The sequence below is a fragment of the Narcine bancroftii genome, chromosome 4 (assembly GCF_036971445.1).
Source record: "Narcine bancroftii isolate sNarBan1 chromosome 4, sNarBan1.hap1, whole genome shotgun sequence".
NCBI classification, from domain to species: domain Eukaryota; kingdom Metazoa; phylum Chordata; class Chondrichthyes; order Torpediniformes; family Narcinidae; genus Narcine; species Narcine bancroftii.
In genome coordinates this window covers 285,509,063-285,532,256 of record NC_091472.1, presented here as the reverse complement: position 1 = coordinate 285,532,256, position 23,194 = coordinate 285,509,063, and the positions used below count along the sequence as shown (strand labels likewise).

At 38.3% G+C, this 23,194-nt stretch overlaps 1 protein-coding gene across 13 annotated transcripts in view; it reads right to left on the bottom strand.

Annotated features, from left to right (window-relative positions):
• The window catches only part of cfap221 (cilia and flagella associated protein 221), a 151,880-nt gene that overhangs the window by 48,906 nt on the left and 79,780 nt on the right, over window positions 1-23,194 (bottom strand). For all 13 annotated transcript variants that reach the window (XR_011356736.1, XM_069935257.1, XM_069935249.1 and 10 more), the window contains 6 exons: window positions 22,660-22,755; window positions 17,779-17,875; window positions 16,966-17,093; window positions 16,540-16,620; window positions 16,248-16,355; window positions 6,474-6,647 (listed from right to left, as the gene is read on the bottom strand). Coding sequence is in view for 12 of the 13 variants with exons in the window: in XM_069935257.1 (XP_069791358.1) it covers window positions 6,474-6,647; window positions 16,248-16,355; window positions 16,540-16,620; window positions 16,966-17,093; window positions 17,779-17,875; window positions 22,660-22,755 (684 nt within the window). In the remaining variant the exon portion in view is untranslated. The remainder of the gene's footprint in view (window positions 1-6,473; window positions 6,648-16,247; window positions 16,356-16,539; window positions 16,621-16,965; window positions 17,094-17,778; window positions 17,876-22,659; window positions 22,756-23,194) is intronic.

The window sequence follows — 23,194 nt, the reverse complement described above, 5'->3', positions numbered from 1 at the left end:
TATTAATTTAATGTCACTTTCAATAAATTGTTCAATTTCTTCAGCAGTGGTTATCAAAATTTTGCCAAGTTTTACTTCTTTGGAAAGTTCCATTCTTAACCAGATATATCTCTCCAGACAGTACTGGCATTTAATGGTTAGACTTAAAATCAGCCCATTTTCTATCTCTCAAGTTTCAGCAACATTTATTTATTGCTGTGCTATATTATCTAGACAATGAAGAAAACAGTGTCCATTGCAATTCCTGGATCACTTTCAAAACTTTCTTCTGCTAATTTATCCATTACAAGTTATGTTCTCCAAATGTCCAATACATTTTCATCTGTTGCTATCTTTTTTAAAATTAGTCACAGTACAAGGCTTCACAGGATATGACTTTCATCTACTATTCATCCATTAAATGCTTTTATAGATGTTTGGCACAATTCAACTGTTTAAGACCAGTCCAAATTTATGAGTTAGCCTTTGGAGTCACATTTGGATTAACCCTGATAGGACATAAACAACCTGGAAGTAAAACACAAATTGGCAAATATAACGCTTTTAATTAATTAATTAGATTTAAAAGCCATAATGCAATTTAAACTTGCATCAGTAGTACAATGGACCAGGAACATTCTTCCTGTCTTATAGAAGATAATTTTGATGTTGAAAAACTATAGTGTAAACTTTCACCAATCAATGCTACAGTTTTAAAGTATTATTTTGCTTTGCTCCCATCCAGTTATTTGATAGTTGGTTTATGATGTCAGAGAGGGATGAGGAAGATATACAGCGAAAAATTAGCACTTCTTCCATTTTCTTAGTTTAGATTGATAGCAAGTTCCTAAATTACATTTCCACTTTTACCACCATACATGCACTCAGAACTCTTTCAGATACGTTGCAAATGTGTTGAAAGAGGAGTTGAAAAATCGTCTTAACTGCCTGTTGGGAAATTTGACTGTTACAAGTAGCCCAAATTATGTCACAAAAAAAAACTCAGGTTAATATTCATTCCACATCTTTTTTCTGCATAGCACACATTTAAGAGGGACCCTTCCTTTTATAATCAGTAGTTTTCTGCATTTCAAATTGATTTATAAAAAAGATTTATTTTTTCTTTTTAGTATGCACGAAGATTAATTATAAGCACCGTGATCAGCAGAGGCAGCCCTGGGGGGTTCTCAGGCGAAAACAATGCTGAAGACCTCATCAACCCAGATCTTCCATGTTTATAGCTGGACTTAGAGTCATAGCCAAAGAGTTTTAGAGCATTGAAACAGGCCCTTTGGCCCAACTTGACTAAGTTGTCTTCTCTGAGGAGCAATGTCAATCCAGGTTAGGCTTTACCAAAAGAGACTCAATGAAAGACTGCAGCTGTTATAATCTGGAGGAAAAAAAATCTACTGGAGAAACTCAGAGGGCTGAAGAGCAATCTATTAGAGCATCAGAGGGACTCCTCTTTGTTGGTGACATTGCTCCGCTGTCGGGGGGGGGGGGGGGGAGGGTGGGGGGGTGGGGTGCTGCTTTGCAAATCAATGCACTTTGTCCTTAAAGGCCATTCCAAGATCCTGTTTTCAATTCACTTCAACTCCCCTTTCCATTTTGACACCTTCCTGTCCATCCTTGTCCTTCTCCCAGAGTGAGGTCCAACACAAATTAGAGGAACAGCACCACAGCACCTCATATTCCACATGTGTTAGTCTACAGCCCATATGAACATTGAATTTTCCAATTTCAGGTAATGAGACCCCTCTCTCTTCCTATCTATTTCTGTTCTTTCCCCCTTCCCAGCCCCATTTTTGTTCCATTTCCCACACATCTCTTCACATCTCCACCCATTCTCATCCCCTCACCTTTTTTGCTCCATCTTCTTCTACACATATTTTACCAACAGCAGCCCATTTTCCTTCAGTTTGATGTGGTCTTATCTGTCTTTCACCTCTCATCTAAAAGCTTCCTTGATCTCACCATTATCATCTCTATTTATCATCCTTTCTTTATGCTTATCATTCTCAAGCCATCTCCAGCTTCAACACATATGACTCAACTTCCTTCATATGACTCCCATTTTTTGCCTTTGCTTCTCTCTTCGTCTAGTATCTGCCAATCAACTGCCTCTATCTCCCAACTTCACCCCTAATCCTCCCCATCTGTCAACCTTTACCCTTCCTGGGCCCCTATCGAACTCCTCCTATGTCATTCTTATTATACTGATTATCTCATGTATGCACTCTCAGTCATGACAAAGGGTTCCAACCTAAAACATCAACCAATTTTTTTTCTTCCACTGATGTTGAATTCCTCCACAGATTATATTTTGCTTCAGTCTTATTTAAGATCTGTGCCTTTCTGCAACCCAAAATGCAAGCTCATGGACATATGTCAGGGTCATCGTCATTCTCAGCTTCTTGCCCTCAGGAACCCAAGGCTGCTATTGCTAATCTAAGCCATTCCTTCCAGTTGACCACCCAAGTTCAGGTGAGTGGACAGAGCCACCATGGAGATTATCTGTATTGTTGTCAGCTCCAAAGTGGTGGCAATCTCAAATTGAACCAAATTGACATTACTCTTACAGAGACTTCCCAGGAAGCCAACTATATCTCTGAAGGATCTCCCTGAACCATAAGTACACATAACAAGTTATCTGCAGATTTCTTCTGCTCTAGCCTTTCCAAGTCCCTCTAAGTTTCCGGGAACACTCTCCCATTCCTTTATCATTAGTTTATTCTTGAATCAGCAACATACTCCAGCAGTGAGAAGAGTGCTGCAAATGCAGTGCCCACTATAATGTTTTGGACAAAGACACATTTTTCCCTTTATGTTCCACAGTTTAAAATTTGTAATCAAACAATTCACATGTGATTAAAGTGTACATTCCAGATTTCATTAAACAGTATTTGTGTACATTTTGGTTTGACCATGTAGAATTTAAAGCACTTTTTATATATAGTCCCCTCATTTCAGGGCCCCATAATGTTTGGCACATAGCAATGGTATTCATGTTTAGTACTTTGATGCATATCCTTTGCATGCAATGACTGTTTGAAGTTTATGTTTCATAGGTGCCAGGCCTCTACTGCAGCCATATTCAGCTCTTGCTTGTTTTAGGGGTTTGTCCCCTTAAGTTTTCTCTTCAGCATATGGAAGGCATGCTCAATTAGAATTAAGTTGGGTTACTGACTTGGCCGTTCAATAATTTTACAGTTTTTAACTTTGAAAAATTCCTTTGTTGCTTTAGCAGTATGTTTAGGATCATTGTCTTGCTGTAAGATGAAGTGCTCCCCAATGAGTTTGGAGGCACTTGCTCAAACTTGAGCACATAAGATGTTTCTATACACCTCTGAGTTCATTTTGTTACTGCCATCAGCAGTTATGCCATCAATAAAGATAAAGTGTGCCAGTACCTATGGCAGTCATATATGCCCAGATCGTAACAACCCCATCACCATGTTTCACAAATGGGTGATATGCTTTGGATCTTGGGCAGTTCCTTTACGCCTTCACACTTTGCTCTTGCCATCACTCTGACCATAGCAAAACTTGGTCTCATCTGTCCACAACACTATTTTCCAGAATTCTGCAGGCTCTTTTAAATATGCATCTATCTGAGTAAATCTTTTCAGTCTGGCTATAGTCTACAACCATTTTTGACCACTACAACTTGAGCACACCAAGGGCTTGAGCTTGGTTCAATGATCTTTCTTTTAGCAGTCGGTTGATTTCGTACTTAATAAATTCTCTATCCTCTTTACTAATAGCATCGACCTTTCGTGTTTATAGGTTTACAGTCTGGGGTTAAATTGGCAAAAAGTCATGGTGGTTTAATTTTAGGAGTCGATAGCCTCCAGATTGTCTCCTGAGGTAGAGTGATTGAAGGTAGTAGCCTGTTAAATGCCAGTACTATACTCTTCATTTGGCACTGGAAATCTAACCCCAACAACATATGAGTGCTTAAATCGGGCAGTACGTGCAATTTAAAATCTTTGTCCTCAATTCCTTGCACATTTAATGTTACTCTACAGCAGTTTGCAATTTCTTTCTTAAGTCCATAACATGCCATAGAATTTCTGTGCCTTAAAGGGTACAGTTTAAGCCCCAAAGAGTTCGTTGTTGCAGGGCGGATATAGCTGTCAGTATTCCCAGAATCAAATAAACAGCCAACAGGTTTCCTGTTTACCTTCACCATGGAATGTTTCAACCTGTGGGGTTTGGTTTGATCAAGGATGATAGACATCAGGATGGGACCATGTGGCTGCGACATCCCGCAGGAACTCGCCTCGTCACTGGTCATTCTGCTTGCGGTCTCCAAGGAAGAAGTGTCAAATGAATCATCGGTTCTCCAGGTAGTCATTGTCATCATGCCGCGGCGTCTCATCTTGTCCTTGGTGGCTGTCTTCTTTGCCTTTCCTTTTCTAGCCTCTCGGCGCAGGCTGGGCGATAACTCCCAAGCTTGGCAGGCTCTCGCAAAATGCCCCTTTTCCACATCTGTCACAGTCAACTCATCAGGCAGGACACAGTGTGTGCAAATGCAGTGTCTGCCCACAGAAGTAGCACTTCCTGAAGCGGTCCCTTCGCGGCTGCTTGGTGATGCTGATGGACAGCAGTGGGTCATCATTGCAGAAAGCAGACTTTGAGGGAGTAGCTTCAGCACTTCGACTCACCTCGTCCCCTAGGGCTTCAGCACTCTGCAGCGCTGCCCTGAGGGTCTTTGTCTGCAGTAGGACACCATTAAAAGTCAGGTCAGGGGTCTTCAGTAGGCGTTGTTTAATGTACCTCAAGTCCAGTCAACTTATGAAGGTATCCAACATTAATTAGAGTGTCTCAATGAGCTTCAGCCGTAACAGCAGTGAAGGTACAGGCTCTTGAGAGCTCCTTCAGCGTGAGAGCATAAGCATTGTCGTTTTCATCGGGATTTTGTTTTCGGGTATGAAGTTGGTGCCTTGCAAACTATGTGCTCTGTGGGATTTCATAGTAGGTTCTGCATAGACCCAGGGCATCATGTTTCCCTGATCACTGAGTAGGGAACCTCTCCTAGGAGAGCGACTAGATGATCCATCTTCACAGGGAATTGAACCACATTGTTTACTCGCATGTAAGCTGCAAAGGACTGAAGCCAATTATTAAATATTTCACTGGCTCTGAGAGTATCTTGATCTATCTCCAGTCTTCCAAGTTTCAAGGAAGTATCCATAGTTGAGTCTGTTAATAAAATTGATATACCATCAATAAGAATTCAGACAAGTGAATGGAATATTACTTGTTTTTATTAACAGACTCAATGGTACCTTAGTCTGGCCAGTCGGACACTGAGCACCATCTGTTCCACCAGCTAGGCAGACAATCCTACAGCAGTAGCCAATACACAAGTACATTTATGTGAGTGACAGTCAGTAATAGTCATGTTTCACCAATGAGGTGGTTTGCTTTGGATCTTGGGTAGTTCCTTTACGCCTCCACATTTTGTTCTTGCCATCACTCTGACCAAGGTTAAACTTGGTCTCATCTGTCTCCAAGACTATTTTCCAGAATTCTGCAGGCTCTTTTAAATACTTCTTGGTAATCTAGCCATCCTAAATAGTGGTTTGAATCTTGCAAAGCAGCCCCTGTATTTCTGTTCATGAAGTCTTCTGCAGACAGTAGTCATTGATGCATCCACATCTGCCTATTGAAGAGTGTTTCTGATCTGTCAGACAGACATTTAGGGATTTTTCTTCATTATGATAAGAAGAATTCTTCTGTCATCCGCAGTGGAGGTCTTCCTTGGCCTACCAGTCCCTTTCTGATTACTGAACTTCACCAGTATGCTCTTTCTTCTTAACAACATTCCAAACGGTTGATTTTGGTAATGCTAAGGCTTAGGCAATGTCTCTTATTGTTTTATTCTTAATTTTCAGTCTCATAATGGCTTCTTTGACTTTCATTGGTACAACTCTGGTCCTTGTTGAAAAATGGCAACTACAGACTCCAAAGGTAATCAAAGCTTAGAAAAAAGCCTATCTCTCTTTTATCTGCACCAATACAGCAATTAAACATACCAGAGTTATCACAAACATCTTTGAAGCCAAATATCCCAAATATTATTGTCCCCTGAAATGAGGGAACTATGTATAAAAGGTACGGTAATTTCTATATAGTCAAACCAAAATATAAAAATAATCTTGAATAAAATCTGGAATGTGCATTTTAATTACACGCGAATTATGTGATTACAAATGTAAAATATGGAGCACAGGGGAAAATAAAGGAAAAAAAAAATGTCTTTGTCCCAAACATTATAGAGGTGTCCCTTTAATAAATTGCTACTGTGTTCATAGTTATGAGAGCACGCAATAGATGAATATGTAAAATTCACAGAAATTGACACAAGAAAACTTAATGATATTACCCTGAAAACCTTTCATTAACACTGTTTGTGTCACATCATGATGTTTTATAGCCAGGAAAGAAATTTTAAGTTAGACAATGTGATTTTTGCATCGACTACTTACAAACACATATAACGGATGATAGTCTGGCTGTTTGAGTAACCCTTCAGGGGGAACTATGGTTAATGTCCTTCCATGTAATTTTTCAACTTCTGAATCTTTTATCATGTGGTCTTCATCCAAATGTGTGTCAGTTTCAGGTTTTTCCCCATGTGTTGACAACAAGATGAATTCATCCTGCATAATGAACATAACAATAATATTTATAAAAATGCTACTAGTATGATGCCACATGCTTGGATTTTTCAAGAATATTTCTGGGAAGAGAGTCAATACTGGCTTTTACTTTGGAACTTATAATGACTGTATGTCTGGAGTTCAATGTGGGAGGTGAAGTTTCTGTCAGAAATATTCTGCTTTCTTAAATGCATGTCTTTAAAATATCTTATTTTAGTATGCAAACAAAAAAAGTATTATGTAAGATTTTCATCAGAGAAAAATGCCCTGTGCCAGACAACCACATATCCCACAAACAACTTGTGATCTTAAAATCAAATTTTGTGGATCCTCATATTTCCTCCATTAAACCATATTAGTTTGTGTGTGTGGGTTGGGGGTGGGGAGGAAGAGATTTAAAAAAAAAATGCCCAAAATCATCTTAATGATCGAATTTGCCAATTGTAGCTTAATTGGTAACATCCTATCTTGGTGTTAGGAAGCTCAGAGTTCAAGACTCATTCAATAAACAGGAGCAACAAAATTATTAACTTATTTCCTCATAAATAACTAGAATTGGAAGACAACAATAATAGTGAGGTTATTGACATATGCATTGTACAATGTGCATATTGCACCGGAATTCTTAATTGATTCAGCTGAACAGATACTTTGTCTCCAGTTGTTGTAAACAATATATCCTAATATATTGTAGTGGTAATAAAGGATGGGCTGCATCTCAAATTGGATTTTAAGCGATTGCTCAGATAGATTTAAAGTTTCCTATGACACTGCAAAACTAAAATCTAGGGAGTTATCTCTTGTGTCCTAGCTAATATTCTTTTCTCCAAATGAACATTTTATAAAACAATATTTGGTTTTACTAAATGTGGCAGAAATGCCAAGTCAAGTAAAGTTAGGGAGCGTGGCCATGCTCAGGACCTAGACAGACATAGGTTGGATGAGCTCTATTGATTAAAAGACTGATTTAAAGTAATCAACATTTTTTTGGTGTTAAAAACGAAGGATTGATGGGTTAGAAGAACAAGACCCAGGAAGATAAAACTGAAGAAGCTTAGAAATCACCTAGATAGTCAACAGAAAGTCCATAAGGAAGTGGTGAAGAAGGTGCAGCCACAATGTTGGCACAAACCCAAGGAAATGGGAGATCGACACAGGATTTCCAAAAAATGATAAAATCGATGTAAGTTCTGAGTGAACGATTCTCCAAGGTGGAAAATATACTAAGAGAGGTGATAGGAAAAAAACAACAATATTGACAAGAGTGATTGAAGACCTGACTACTTGGGTGGGCCAGGTTGAAAATGACCTGATATTGACTTAAGAACAATTAAAAAAACCTGATGGAAAATGCAAAGAAGTGGAAAGGATATAAACAGTTGCTGCTGGACAAAATTGACTACATGGAAAATTTCATCAGGAGAAATAATATTCAAATCGTTGAACAGTCTGTTTCAGAGGTGTTAATTGTTGACAGGATTGAGGAAGTTATGGATCATAAGATTACGGAAACAGAATCTTGTGAGGGTAACCTTAAAGAAACCACGGTTCTTGTGCACCTGTCCAACTCAGCAATTTTGGAAAATTTGGAGGAAAAGTTAGGCCATCTTAAATCACAAGAACAGATGCAGTTGAAAGAATTAATTTTGAAATACACAAATTTTTTTCCTGATGTGCCAAAAAGGACATCAGTGATTTATCATTATGTAGACATGGGAGAGGCAAGTGCCATAAAACAATACCCATATAGAATAAACATTCAGAAGAGTAAAATCATGGATCAGGAGGTGGATATATGTTGAGAAATGATAAAATTAGACCTTTGAACTCAGATTGAAGTTCTCCTTGTATTCTGGTACAGAAACCAGATGGAATTATTAGGTGATGTACAGATTCTCTTTGGCTTGGCTTTGCGGACGAAGATTTATGGAGGGGTAAATGTCCATGTCAGCTGCAGGCTCGTTTGTGGCTGACAAGTCCGATGCGGGACAGGCAGATACGGTTGCAGCGGCTGCAGGGGAAAATTGGTTGGTTGGGGTTGGGTGTTGGGTTTTTCCTCCTTTGTCTTTTGTCAGTGAGGTGGGCTCTGCGGTCTTCTTCAAAGGAGGTTGCTGCCCGCCGAACTGTGAGGCGCCAAGATGCACGGATTGAGGCGAGATCAGCCCACTGGCGGTGGTCAATGTGGCAGGCACCAAGAGATTTCTTTAGGCAGTCCTTGTACCTCTTCTTTGGTGCACCTCTGTAACTAAAACAGGTGCTTATCCTATTCCGAGAATAGATGACTATACTGAAAAAATTGGCAAAGCTAAATTGCTTACTAAATTTGATTTGTTGAAGGGTTACTGGTGTGTGCCTTTAACTGAGAGGAAAGAATATTTTGGCTTTTGCAACTGCATCTGGTTTATATGAGTATAATGTGTTACTTTTTGGCATGAAAAATGCTCCTGCAACATTCCAAAGGACGATTAATTTGGTAATCCAAGGAGTAACACATACAGATGCTTATATTGATGACTTGGTCACAAAAAGTGACACATGGGAAGAACATCTAAGGGATTGGACAAATTATTTGCAAGATTATCCAAAGAAAACTTAACTGTTAATTTAGCAAAAAGTCAATTTGCAAATGCCACTGTAACATACTTAGGTCATGGCAAAGTTGCACCTATTCAAGCTAAGATGAATGCAATTTCTGAGTTTCCAGTTCCCAATGGCAAGAAAGCAGAGAGAAGGTTTTTAGGAATGGCAGGATATTATAAGAAATTTTACAGAAATTTTGCCGAGGTTGCTCTTCCTTTAACCATTCTTTTGAAGAAAGGGGAGAAATTTGTGTGGACTAAAGTTTGTCAGACAGCTTTGGAAATTTTAAAGGAGATGCTATGCCATTACCCTGTGTGAAAATATCCTGATTTTGACACACCATTTTTTTTAGCAGTGGATGACAGTGAGGGAGCAGCAGGTACTTTTGTTTAAGTAACCATTTGTTTTGTTGAATATCTGTTGCTGCTAGATTAAGGGGTGCTCTGGGCTCGTAACAGTACAAATAAATAAATATTTATCAGACAACAATCCTGATAGACTCCAGAGATCTTCTTTGGCACTTTTATGGTCCTGTCGATTAACTTCCAATCTATTTCTCAGTAGCAACCATACCACACTATGATGCAGCCGGCTCGATGCTTTTGATAGAGCTACTGCAGAAGGGTGAGATGATGGTGGCCGATAGACTTGCTTGTTTCAGTCTTCTCATGAAGTGCAGTTACTGTTGTGCCTTCCTGACATGAGGAGATATGTGTCCATGATAGTGAACTCCAAGAAACGAGGTGCTCTTCTCTACAGAGTTATTGATGTGTAGTGGAGGGTGGTCATTCCTGCTTCTCCTGAAGTCCATGATCATCTCTTTTGTCTTGTCTACTTTGAGACTTGGGTTGTTATTCTTGCACCATATCATGAGATTTTCCACCTCCTCTATGTAGCACGATCCATCATTTTTGTCGATGAGGCCAACTATAGTTGTGTCATCTGAAAACTTGATGACACTGTTGGAGCTGGATCTGGTGATGCAGTCATGGGTTAGTAGCATTAACAGGAATAGGTGGAGCTCACAGCCCTGAGGTCCGGCAGTGCTCAGTGTGATGGTGCTCAACATTCTGTAACCGACCCAATCTAAATGTGGTCTTTCTGTTAGGAAGTCCAAATCCAGATACAGAAAGGGGTGTTGAGTCCCATCGAGAACAGCTTCGGGAGAATGATTGTATTAAACACAGAGCTGAAGTTCACAAGATCACAAGATATAGGAGCAGAAGTAGGCCCATTAGCCCATTGAGTCTACTCCCCCATTCTAATCATGAACTGATCAATCCACCCACTAAGCCACACTCCTTGGCTTTCTCCCTGTATCTTTGATGCCCTGACTAATCAAATACCTGTCAACCTCTGCTTTAAATACACCCAAGAATTCTCTTCCACTGCTGCCTGTAGGCTCACATTCTTCTGACTAAAGAAATTTTTCCACTTTTCTTTTATATTGATGCCCTTGTGGTGGTCCACTGCTGTGGTGATCAAGCCGGCACTCCGGGCGGCGAATGCAACTAAATGCCAGCAACCCGCACAGCAGCACTGGCCCCAACAGCAAACCGGCGGGTGAACGGCAAGGGCAGCTTAAAGGCCAGCAACCCCAAAATGGCGCTGGCCTTGCTGCACAGCCAACAGACAGGGACAGTGCACAGGGAAGGGCATTGCTATGCAAGAAAATACCTGTGTGTGGGAAACCTGCTTTTATCATGCATGTTGTGACGTCAGCCAAGGGGGGGCCACAGCGGGAAGTATAAAAGTTGGGCCTGAGACCTAATAAAACTCAGAGCTTAACCTGACTACACTACATGTATGTCTTATTCGAGTAGCGCACGGCTACACCCTTTTATCTTGGGATTATGCCCTCTTGTCCCAGAATCCCCTTCGATGGGAAACATCCTTGCCAATACTGCATTCCTCTTCTTCACCACTGACTCAACCTGGAGGTCAACATTTAGAGTCTCCTGCATGAGGACTCCCAAAACCCTTTGCACCTTGGAATTTTGAATTTTCTCCCCATCTAAATAATAGTCTGCCTGTCTATTTCTTCTACCAAAGAGCATGACCATACTTTCTAATATTGTATTTCATCTGCCACCTCTCTGCCCATTCTCCTAATCTATCCAAGTCTCTCTGCAGCCTTTCGCTATCCTCAGCACCACCTCCCCAACCACCTATTTTTGTATTATCTGCAAATTTAGATACAGTTAAAAGTAAGTAGCCTGGTGTATGAGGCATCGTTCATCAGATGGATCAGGACAGAATGAAAGGACAAGGTTATAGCATTGTCAGTGGAACTGTTTCTTTGAAAGGCGAATTTAAATAGGTCCACCATCATTGGGAAGTGTGCTTTGATGCAATCTATCACAAGATGGTAGAAGCATTTCATAATGGTCGAGGACAGTGCTATAGAGCGGTAGTAATTGAGGCCTGTTATTGTTGAACTCTTGGGTTCTGAGATGACAGTGTCTGTCTTGAACCCTGCGGGAACAATGGATTGCTGCAGTGAATTGTTGAAGTTGTCTATGATGACCTCCGTTAATTGGTCTCTGCAGTTCCTCAGTACCTGACCAAGTATGTTGACTGAGGGAAAAATGAGGAGTATAGAATCCGATGGAATATACAGGAAGTATTTTTTTAAGCCAGATAGTGATTGGAGTCTCAAATACATTGAGAGGGCAGTAAAGACAGAGACTCTCACATTTAAGAAGTACTTGGGCAAGCAACAAATTGCCAAGGCAGAGAAGGTAATAGACAAAGTGCTTGTAAATGGGATGAGTACAGAAAGGTACTTGTTATGCTTGGCATGGTCACTACAATGGCTAAATGATGCTAAGACTATCTTTTCTTTGTTTTTGCGATTTCCTGATTTGTTATTTCCTGTTCTTGCTGCTACTGATGGTGGTCAGATTAAATAGAACCATAGAACACTATGGTACAGAAACAGGCCCCTTCGGCACTTCTAGTCTGTGCTGAACTTTTTTTTAACCTAGTCCCACTGATCTGCACCTAGTCCATAGCCCTCCATACCTCTCCCATCCATGTACCTGTCCAAACTGAGCCCACATTCCACACTCCCACCACTCTCTGTGTGAAGAAATTTTCCCCTCAATGTTCCACCTAAACTTTTCTCCTTTCACCCTTAACCCATGTCCTCTGGTTTGTATCTCACTTACCATCAGTGAAAAAAGCCTTTACTCTATCCCCTCATAATCTTAAATACCTCTATAAAATCTCCCCTCATTCTTCTTTACTCCAGGGAATAAAGTCCTAACCTGTTTAATCTTTCCTGAAACTCAGTTCCGGGCAACATTCTAGTAAATCTTCTCTGCACTCTTGCTATCTTATTATTATCTTTCCTGTAGTTAAGTGACCAAAACTGTACACAATACTCCAAATATGGATTTACTAATATCTTATACAACTTTACCATAACATCAGTACTTTGATTTATGATGGCCAATATGTCAAAAGTTATAATTCTTGATGAAGGGCTCAATCCTGAAATTTTGGTTATGTATTTTTACCTTTGCTATATAAAGGGCACTGGTTGACTTGATGAGTTTCTCCAGCACTGTGTTTTTATGTCAAAAGCTCTCTTTACAACCCTATCCACCTGTGATGCCACTTTCAGGGAACTATATATCTGTATTTCCAGGTTCCTCTGTTCTACCACACTCCTTAGTGCCCTGCCATTCACTGTATGTCCTTTCTTGGCTTGTCCTTCCAAAATGCAACACCTCACACTTGTCTGCATTAAATTCCATCTGCCATTTTTCAGCCCATTTTCCGGCTGGTCCCAATCCCTTTGCAAGCTTTGAAAACCTTATTGGCTGTCCACAACAAATTTTAGGGTCATGTGCAAACTTTCTGATCCAATTTACCACATTATCATCCTGATCATTGATATAGATGACAAACATCAATGGTCCTAGCACTGATCCCTGATGCACTCCACTGTTCACAGGCCTCAAGTCTGAGAAGCAATCATCCACCACTACTCTCTGGCTTCTCCTGTCCAGCCATTGTCGAATCCAGTTCATTTCTTTTCCATGAATACCTAGCATCTGAACCTTCTTGATTAACCTCCCATATGGGACCTTGTCAAAGGTCTTACTATGTCCACATCCCCAGCCTTTTATTGGTCAACTTTCCTGGTAACTTTCTCGAAAAACTCTACAGGATTGGTTCAACATGACCAACCATGAACAAAGCCATGTTGACGATCCCTAATTAGTCCATGACTATCCAAATAATTGTATATCCAATCTCTTAGAACACCTTCCAATCAATTATTTACTACTGAAATCAGGCTCACCAGCTTATAATTTCCAGAGTTACTTTTGGAACCTTTTTTTAAATAATGAAACAACGTGAGCTACCCTCCAGTCCTCTGGCACCACACCAGTGGCTAAGGACATTTTAAATATTTCGGCTAGAGCTTCTGCAATTTCTATACTAGCCTACCTCAAGGTCTGAGGGAATACCTTGTCAGGCCATGGGAATTTATCCACCCTTATTTACTTTAAGACAGCAAGCACTCCCCCCTCTTTAATATGTACAGGTTCCATGCTCTCACTGCTTGTTTTACTTACTTACCATGACTCTATAGCCATTTCCTGAGTGAATACCGATTTTAAAAAAAACATTTAAGATCTCCCCCATCTCTTTTTGCTCCAATACAAAGCCGAGCACTCTGATTGGGACCAATTTTGACCCTTACTATCCTTCTGCTCTTTATATACTTGTCTACCAAAGCAACCTCATGTCTTTTTTCTCTTCCTGATTTCTTTCTGAGAGTCTTCTTGGATATTTTATACTCTTCAAATACCTCATTTGCTCCATGTTGCCTGCTATACATTTCTCTCTTCTTCCAAACCAAGATTCCCTATAAAACTGATCCTTCAGATAATCCATCATATTCCCTGATGGAATGGCAGAGCCTTCCAAGTATTTATTATTCTTTTGTCACTCACTGTCCTTAACTGTTCAACAGCTCAGTGTTAGACACAGATTTTTAGTTTTGCTCTTTTCTGAAACTGCAGTGGCATTTCTCCTAAAACACTACTTGCTCTTTACTTGAAGATGCTGATGGATTAATCTCATTAATATTTACTGATACTTCAACTGAGAAACTGATCGAATGTAAAGGGGGAATTGATGCATCAAAATCAAATCCCACCCATTTTTACTTTGCACAGTTAGAGGTAAATTAAATTCCTAACCCCTGAAATGGTGATTTTCCCATAACTCCAGAAGTAGCTCTGCACATTGATTTCAACAATGTGTAAATAACATGACATTAGGATTGATTTTCATACGTCATTTTTTAAATTATTACTTCTGTTTACTACAAGACTGAACACATGTTTACACATGGTGCAAAACAGGCAAGGATGTGATAAAATTAATCCCTGACTGCTTTCTCCCAATCACCTTATTCATTTAAACCAGCTAATCCACAGGAATGCATGGAGAGATCAGTTCAAAACATCTGAATCTAAATTCCCGATATTTTTGAGGAAATAAGTGCATAATTTATCAGTATATTATATCTACTTTCATTGATACTAATCATTCCAGACTTTTGAAAGTAAACACATTTCAACAAGGTCAAAAAAATCCGTATGATCTTTATGTGAGAAGATTCTGCTTCATTTCTGGACTTAAATATTATGACTACTCAGAGCAGATGAGTGTACAGCAGGGGTGTCAAACTCAAATTCACAGAGGGCCAAAATTAAAAACTTGGACTAAGTCGTGGGCCAAACTAAATATTTATTGAAAATTTTCAACGACACCTCCATGTTTTCTCTTCTTTCAACATATGTAATGTTAAACTTTTTCTTATTAAAATAGATGTTTAATAATAGTTTTGGTTAAACTCTTTCCAGAAGAAGCATTAACAAATGAGAAATAAAATAGTCAATAAATAATATTTCTCTATAGCCTTTAAGCTCCTTTTAAATGTATTTTTTTTCACAAGCCAACAAGTCAAAAAAATAACAACTTGCTTCAATGAAAATCCAATCTTTCAACTATGAACAGTCCAAAGTTAACCAAAGAAAATATTAATCCAAGGTTAGCTTGCTACATTATGATTTACTCTGATGCACCTAGGTCTAAAGCAGATACTTGGCATCTCTTCTTAGATGCAAGTTCATCAAACTCTGGGGCCAGAGTCTGCCTCCCACCTATCTTGAAAGGTCCTGTTTTCTGTCTTTCGTTTGGCCATTTTTCGTAAGGGGTTTATTACATGTGAGTTCGGCGACAGGTCCCAGATGCTAATGAAAGTAAAGAGAGGAGGTGGGAGCGATTAGCGGGCTGACGGGCCGGCGCCAACGCATTTGCAAAGCATTCTGGGATTTGTAGTATTCGCTGTGCGTGCACTATACTGGCGTGGCGGCCAGAGGGCCAGCTCTAATACATATTTGATATGATCTTGCAGGTCAAATATAATTATATCGCGGGCCAAATTTGGCCTGCGGGCCTGAGTTTGACATGTGTGGTGTACAGCAACTTTGTTCTTGCATTGGTGCAGTTCTGGCAATTCATTCCACATGTGCAAATGGCCAGATCTACATTTGCTCATTTTTAGTTGGCATTGAGCAGTATTTATGACAGCACCAGTGACTCGGGTTCAAATCCAGTATTGTCTGTAAGGAGTTTGTATGGTCTCCCCGTGTTTGTGCGGGTTTCCTCTGGGTGCACTGGTTTCTTCTCACCCTTCAAAACACCCTGGGGTCTCAGGTTAATTGGGGAATTTGGGTGGCACAGGCTTGTGGGACTCAAAGGCTGTATTAATTTATATTAGATTAGGAAAATGAATAGATATTAAAGATGTAAAATTTTAGGAACATTTGCCCATTTACACTGGAACTTTGATATGTGTAATTCTTATTTGGAATATTTAACAGTCAAGTTAGTTTCTTGAAAGTTACTGAAATCTTAATTCTATGCTTGGTAACAAATAATAGATTTTATATTTATATTCCCAAAATTAATGCTAAACTAAAGATTAATTACCTCTGCTCCTGTCCTGAGGGGCCGTGCCAAAGTTAATGGAACGTAACTGGATGAGGCATACTGGGAAGAGTAGGGTTCGTAATCCATTAATTTATAGTGACGAAAAGCCTGCAAAATATATAAATTGCAGAATATAAAATTGTCCATTTAAATAATAGAAATAATTTTAAATAATGAAATGAAAGCTTTCAAAAGTTACTTCTTTGATATCTTTGCATTATCTACTTAATGCAAAACATAATTCTGATGCTATGCACCACTGAAAATGATTGAAAGTAACAAAATAACTAACCTTTAGGTTGAAGTATGGCACTACTCGATTGATTGTTACTTCTAAAGGTTTGACAGGCACAGATCCAAGAGCATCAGGAGCCTAGAAGAATTATATACATTTGTATTTTTGAAACCTTTTCCATTTCTCATGGAGATTTAACTTTGTGTATTGTCTTATTTCTAAACAAACAAAAATAAAATAGGTACACTACTGGATTACTGTAGCCATGATGTTAATATATTGTTACCAAAAATGATGATAAAACCACTGGGCCCCTAAAATATGCATACTGGATAAATATGCAATCTACATTTAAATGATGAACATCTGAGGACTTCATACATATGCTTACTTGATAGGAATTGTCAGCAAAACAAGTGAAACATACAGAAGAAATAGTGTATCTAAAACAAATTCCCCACTTAATTTGTTTAATAGACTTACTAATTCATCACTCCAATCAGGAGAAATATAATAAGGGAATGTGAAAGGCTGAAGTTTTTCAATTGAAAAACTCTCACAATACTTTTCATTTTCCTGATCTGAATAGTCAAAGTTGACAGTGCTGCTCTCTAAAAAAGAAAGAGAAGGGAAAATAATAAAGCATGCTAATATAGAAAAGCACATATATTTGAGTTTTTTGGTCACAGCATCTAGTTACATTCTTTCATCCTGTCTCAAAGCAGAAAGAATAGATAGACATATAGCTACTGGAATTTAGCCTATGACTTTCAACAAAATTGCTTGCAGTGTGGTCAATATGATGATTATGTCTTCTGGTCTCCAATATTATATTGCAGGGTTTTATGGAAGCCAGATTTTCATTCCATGGATACATATAATTTTCTGTAATTCTCATCAGCTGGTCCCTGGAGGTAATTGTGAGTACTGCAGGTACTCTTGCCCTTTAATGACTTTTAAAGTGTAGGCTTTTAAATTTTAATTTAAGAAGAGCCCCATTAGAGTTAGTTCACCTTGTGCCAGTTGTCAGGAGAGGATTTACTGATGCAAACAAATGACCTTGACCAGATAATTTGGTACAGGTCTGGATTATCTGAAATTCATGGCACTATGGATCTTTTGCTAAGACAGTCGGGCTGTGGAATTTCAAGGCCCTTCGTTGTTTGCATGTACAATCAGAATTGCTTAAAAAGTTCCCGAGTAGCACTTTTTAAAAATACATAAGAGTAATTTAGAAAATAATCATTTGAAAGCAGCAAAATTGTTCCAAGAGATTTAAAAAAATGAAATGCTTACCATTGAAATTGATTGAACTTTCTCTTTGATTTTTGAGACTGCTAATAAGTTTTCGCAACAAAATCAACCTATGATTCACTCTGCATTGTATGATAACCTAAGATCAAAAGAAATGTTAGCAAATAAAATGTTGGCAGAATGGCCATGTCTATAAATGATGTAAAGTGTATAAACTTAATTCTGTTCAAGAAGAGAGTTCCAGACACATCTAATGTTCGCCAATGGCAATCATAAACTATGGTAATATTTTGGAACTATTAGGTAATTAGAGATTAAGTTGTAGTTTCCCAAACATTAAGGAGAATGAGCAGCAATAGAAACAGGTTCCAGGATATCACTGCAAGAGCGTCCCAGGTCCTTGTGCTAGGCCCAAACTTTTCTTCTTTCATCATGTCAGAAGTATGGATATTTATTTGCAATTGCTCAAGATTCCAATTTCATTTGCAACTCTATAGCAAATGAAGTGGTCCAGGCCAACATGCTGCAAAGCCTATACAATATACAGGAGTGATAAGTACATTAAACATTTGTTCCACTAAAGTCCATCTTCAACAAAAATCTAACTCTTCATACAACATGTCATTACTCTCGCCAGGTCCCCCTCTGCCAACATCCTGATGATTACCATTGATCAGAAACTCAACTTTTTATCAATTTTTATTTGGATTAACTTGGTAAATATGGGTTTAACATGGTCATCATAGATTAATTCATTAACTTGTTTCTCATGTGGATCAAGGAACTATCTAAAGTAGTTCCATCCACTTTCTTTTGTACTTGTATGTATATAAGATGACTGGTATGTGTTTTCTTTAAAATTTTGTATGTAAATTTATATGTTAAGCTCAATAAAAATATTTTAAAAAGAAACTCAACTGAATCAGCCATGTAAATAATGCAGTTACGATAGCAGATATTCTCAATGGGTATCTCACCTCATGCTACCATTCCACCATTTACTAGACACACTTTATAAATAATTAAATACTTTCCACTTGTCTGGATGAGCACAGCTCCAATACCTCTTGAAAAAAAAAAATCAACATTATCAAGAATAAAGCAACTTTCTTGATTGGCACTATTCAACAACCTAAATATGTATTTTTCCCCACAGCTGGTGATAGTGTATACATCTACAATTGCATCGGGATTAGTCATTTGCGCTCCCTCCAAATGCATCTTCCAAATACTCAACTTTTACTACCAAGAAGGACAAGGGTGGCAGGTGCTTGGAAACAAAATCACCTGCAGGTTTACTTCTAAGTTGCACATCATCCTGACTCAGACATAAATCTCCATGTGTGTCAACAGTGGGTCTAAGGCCTTGAATTGTGGGACTATCCTCTCCAGATGAACTGCAATAGATAAAAAAAGGTGGTTTCTAACTGTCTCCTTCAGGACACTGAGTGATGGGCAAGAAATGCTGATGCTCTCATTCTGAGTCATCAATAAATGGAAAAAAAGTACGTGGGTTTGGAAATGAAGATTCTAAATAACTTATTTTATAAAAATTAAATTCTGCGCTAGGCAAGTTACAAGTTCTAGGAAAGATCACATCAAACTTACAAGAAGAATCATTTGTTTTGGGCTGCAGATGGGTTCAAGGTTCCTTTTATTGTCACATAATAATACATTAAAAATACAATACACATGATATAATTTCACTTTTGTCTGCTAAAGTTGGGGAAGACAAAGAAGGCATAATGCAAACTAATTGATAACTGAACTATCAGGACATAAGTCAAATGTAAAAGAAAATCCATAAAATGTGAGATAGATCCAGGCTGGCAAGGAAAAGAAAAATGCTGATGCTGCTTAGGTATACGGTTAAATTTTACAGATCTAAAAATTATGATGCATGAATTATGAGATGAAGTTGTTTCAGTTTACTTCAGATTGAAGAAAGCCAACACTGGCTTTCCTCAAAGGGATGGGTTTGGAACAATGGAACCAATTTTTTTTTAGGATATCATTTCAATCTACAAGGTAGTGAAAGAAAGGAAGAAATGCCAGAAATATACTTTTCCAATTATTTTTTAAGACTTTTCAAAACTATTCAAAAGACATTTGGACAGATCAAGGAAAGGCCTCGAAGGATATGGAGCACAGCAGGCAAATGGGTCAAGTTCAGAATTTGGTTCTAACTTGGTTAACATGGAAGAGTTGGGCTCAAGGCCCTGTTCTGTGCTGTATGATTCCAATAGGCTCAATAGGGAAATTAAACTTATGGGCTCAAACAAAGGGACTGAATGGGTAATAGAGAGCATGATGGATAGAATTTAACAGAATGAAAACATACTTTTAACCAAGGCTGAATCTATTTTAACAGCTCTGCAGATGAAATACAATAATCCTACTCCAGTCATTCCTTGAAACAGGAATTTTCTATTCCTGCTAGGGTCATGGAAAAAAAAGCCATATAAGTTTGAAAATTATTTTAAAGAATATTTGAACTCTTCATTCTCTATTCATGATGTACATTTCTCTTCTCAAAACTCTTAATCTTGAGTACTTTGTTCAGAGAGCACTCTGTACATTATATAAAAAATCTCAACTCACATCAATTCCAAAAAAAAGCTTCATATAAACTAAAACTTTTTAAACAAGTTTGGAACATATAAAATACCTATTTAATTTTGGAAAACACATGAGACGTATTTAATTTTGTTGCTCACCCAGCTTGAAGTTTTCAGCTTTTTTGTTTATTTCATAAATGCTTTTACTTCTAATTATTATTTTAATTGTTTCATCTTAATAATTACAAATATGTTCTAAATCTGAAAATAACTAAATAAATCATTTGCTAATCATTAACAGTCTGTATGTCCAGTATAACTTATTTATTAAATAAATGATCTACATCAATATTCCTAGTGTGGCAAGAGGCATCTCCCTGGGTAAGTCAGTGATTAGTGAGGCAGTGTTGCAGAATAATAGACCTTTGGAAAATAAGACTATTTAGGTCACATATTCAGGAAGATGCATCAGGAAGAAAAGACTAAAAGAGGAAATAACAGAAAGTGGATGAAGAAAAAATGGAACCATAAAGAATGAAAAATGTTGGAGGAAAACAAATTTATGAGCAGCAGAATCTAAAGCTGACTGATGGTAACAAGGTATAAAAATACTGTATCTAAATTAAGTCTGTCAAAGGTTTATCAAGGTTGGAGTAGGGTAATGTAATTTAGATGGAAATTGGTGATCCATAGGATGACGCAGATATTAGATCTAAAACTTGATTCAAACATGCTGAAAGTAGTCATTTTAATGTCAGAAAACAGGTAAGGAAAAGAACGATGTTTGTGATGCAAACCGATTATGATGCCTTTTGTCTTCCAAGGTCAATTTGATGGTTCTAATTTCCCGAGTGTCTGAACAAATGAAATTCATGCTCATCCAGAGCTGGATATTGCACACTAAACTTATTCTCTGACAATCAGGAAAACCAGAATAATCAAAGGTGGTAATGAAAAGGTAAAGTGAAACAAGAAAGACTGCAGATGCTGTGATTGTAGTAAATACACAAAAGTGCAGGAGAAACTCAGCATGTCCCACAGCATCCATTAGAGGCTAAGATATATAAGCATCAAGTTATAAGCAAAAACCAGGTGGACGCCTGAATAAAAAGACAATGGGAGGAGGGAAGGAGCAGGGGGAGAGAACAAGCATACAGCCAAGATGCCATAAGAGGGAATTGATTGGGGAAGTGGAGTACCTCTTGGAATGAAGAGCTGGAGGAAAGGAGACAGAGGGATATAGAGAAAAAGAGAAATGAGGTGGGGAAGAGGAACTAACTGAAACTGGAGGTTGATCTTAATGTCAACTGGTTGGAGGGTTCCCAGACAGAATATGAGGTGTTGTTCATCCAACAACTATGGTTTCTGTTAGGTGCCCACAACCCGGCAGTCTCTTTTCCTGTCCCTATGTTTTTTTTCTTCCTTCTCTCTCTCTCCCTATCCCCGTCTCCTTTCCTCCAACTCTGCTACCCCCTCCCCCATCAATTTGGTGCTTTTCTCTCCTGGCTTCAATCCATGTCTACCTCTGGTCTCTTGGCTGTTGTCCCGTTGCCCCTTTTTTTCCCCCTCTCCCCCAACCTCTTTATTTAGGTGCCTGCCTGCTTTTCGGTCATACCTTCAAGAATGGCTCAGGCCTGAAATGTTGGTTAGATAGCTTTACCTCCTGTGGATGCTGCAGGACATGCTGAATTTCTTCAGCACTTTTATGTATTTAATGAAAAGGTAAAATTGGGTTGCATTATACATCTGGAAAATGACATAATATTTTTGCCTTTTATTGCTGTAAGGCAGTATGTAGATAAGAAGGTGGATGGAGATGCTTGGAAAACTCCAGGTAAGTGTGCAATAAGAAAAGCCACTGCCAATGAACCTTCAGTTGAATGAAACCAAAATGTGTGAGGTCCCATTCAATTAGAAGCATTGGAAAATGATGTGATAAATTGGGTCAAAGACACAGATGAGTCAATCACTTAGTTACATTTATCAGTTCTGTGTCAACACTGTGACCATGGTGGAAGCCTGTTAAGGTGATTCAAACAGAGAGCTCTGGAAGCTCTGGATAAGATGGCTATAAATTTAAGAGGTCACATTGGATTCAAAGAGAAGAAATGGAGGGGGATTAGAGACAGGGCAATAGGTTACTTGCATGAGAGGTTAAAATATTTTTAATCAACAAGTAGCTATCCTTGAAATTACTAGAAATATTGACATCCTTAAAGATCCTGCAATATTACAGTTCTGAACAGTGGCCAAGAAGCAAATTTGTAAGAAAAAGCTACAATGACATATTTTAAATTTCTTCAATGATTCCATTTTGTGAAAACATTATTGAGTTATTAATCATGCATTTAGAATTTATTTCTACCTTTCGTGCAGCTAGCTGAAAACGTTTGAGAGCTCTATTACGTATTTCCCAGGGATTATTTGAATAAGGGTCAAATTCTGGGGTGCAGCTTGGAAACTGGAAGGCAGAAAATAAAATCCCAGTGTCATTATTTAAACGTTAACAATATTAAAATGTGATGCAGCAATCAAGTTGATTATTTTATTAAATATAATTTATACACTTAATCTTACTCAAAGCTTCTTTTCACATTTCTAAACATTGTATATGATTCACAACATAATTGTCTATAATTTCATGACTTATCTTTAGCAGGACATTTTATAATGAACAACTCATTATTCCTTAGAAGTTAAATTAGTTGTAACCATCATCAGCTAAAATACAAAAGCTAAATCCCACAAGTCCCAGAAATCCGATACAGAAAAAGTCAAGACAAAGTTGTCCACTTCATTGGTTTGACATCTTGACATCTATCCAAGCACAATGACTGTGTATTCAGAAAGAACATCCAAAGCCTGTAATCTTACTGCTAGGGTTAGAAGGTGGATTGGAC